General features: G+C 39.7%; 1 protein-coding gene across 1 annotated transcript in view; it reads right to left on the bottom strand.

Moving 5' to 3' along the window:
- gm2a (GM2 ganglioside activator) overlaps positions 1–1,302 on the bottom strand; it is a 6,448-nt gene that overhangs the window by 3,113 nt on the left and 2,033 nt on the right. The window contains exon 2 of the mRNA XM_034883394.1: positions 851–1,021. Within this exon, the coding sequence (XP_034739285.1) occupies positions 851–1,021 (171 nt within the window). The remainder of the gene's footprint in view (positions 1–850; positions 1,022–1,302) is intronic.

Below are 1,302 nucleotides of genomic sequence, written 5' to 3'. Positions count from 1 at the left end.
ATCGTGTGAATGCATCTCTGTATATATCGTGTGAATACATCTCTGTATATATCGTGTGAATACATCTCTGTATATATCATGTGAATACATCTCTGTATATATCATGTGAATGCATCTCTGTATATATTATGTAAATACATCTCTGTATATATTATGTAAATACATCTCTGTATATATCGTGTGAATACATCTCTGTATCGTGTGAATACATCTCTGTATATATCGTGTGAATACATCTCTGTATATATCGTGTGAATACATCTCTGTATATATCGTGTGAATACATCTCTTTATATATCGTGTGAATACATCTCTGTATATATCGTGTAAATACATCTCTGTATAGATCGTGTGAATACACGATATATATTGCAAAAGTATTCGGCCCACTGGAACTTTGACCTTTTTTCCACATTTCAGACTTCAGACACAAAGATTTAAAACTGTAATTTTTGTGAAGAATCCACAACAAGTGGGACACAATTATGAAGTGGAACGAAATTTATTGGATATTTAAACTTTTTTAACTAATAAAAAACTGAAAAATTGGGCGTGCAAAATTATTTAGCCCCGTTTAAAAGTCCTGCGCTCACAGCTCTACAAGCCAGAGATAATTCACATTACCTCCTGTCCAAACTAATCTGGTCCGGGGTCTCATCTCTAGCCCCGGGTCCAGGGTCCGGCTCACATCCAGTAGCCTAACTATTGTTCTTCTGGGTTTTTCGCCATCGCTGCTGCCAAAACAGAGCGTTGCGAGCGGAAAAACTGGCACAAATCCAGGTTTTCCCCTTGTGTCTAGTTTTAAAATATATCAATATACCTTAAAATATGGGGACCCCACCCAGCCCTAAGTCCTTAGAGTACTCACAGCCAGGGGGGCAGACAGCTCTACGGATGTGGATCCAGAGGCGGAGGCCGTCAGGTCTCCGGGGATGGAGATCGGGTCTGGAGACAGGGCCAGGGTCTTGAGAACAGCTGGATCATCTGGCTGGCCGCAGTTCTTCCAGTCGAAACCCAGAACCTGTCCACAACACACAGAGGTCACACCAGAACCAGAAGACAAGGCATCAGGGCTGCAAATGATCTTCATAGTTGATTAGTTTCTCTATTAATGGATTAGTTGTTTGGGCTACAGTGTCAGAAAATGATGGAAAATGTCAGATTAGGCCAAGAAGACGTCCTCAAACGTCTCGTTTTGTCCACAACTTACAGATATTCAGTTTACTGTCCCGGAGGAGACAAAAAACTAGAACATGTACACACACATATATATATATATATATATATATATATATATATATA

This window comes from Etheostoma cragini, chromosome 10 (genome assembly GCF_013103735.1).
Source record: "Etheostoma cragini isolate CJK2018 chromosome 10, CSU_Ecrag_1.0, whole genome shotgun sequence".
Taxonomy (NCBI): Eukaryota; Metazoa; Chordata; class Actinopteri; order Perciformes; family Percidae; genus Etheostoma; species Etheostoma cragini.
The sequence above is the reverse complement of the archived record's forward strand: the minus strand, read 5'-3'. Positions and strand labels throughout refer to the sequence as shown.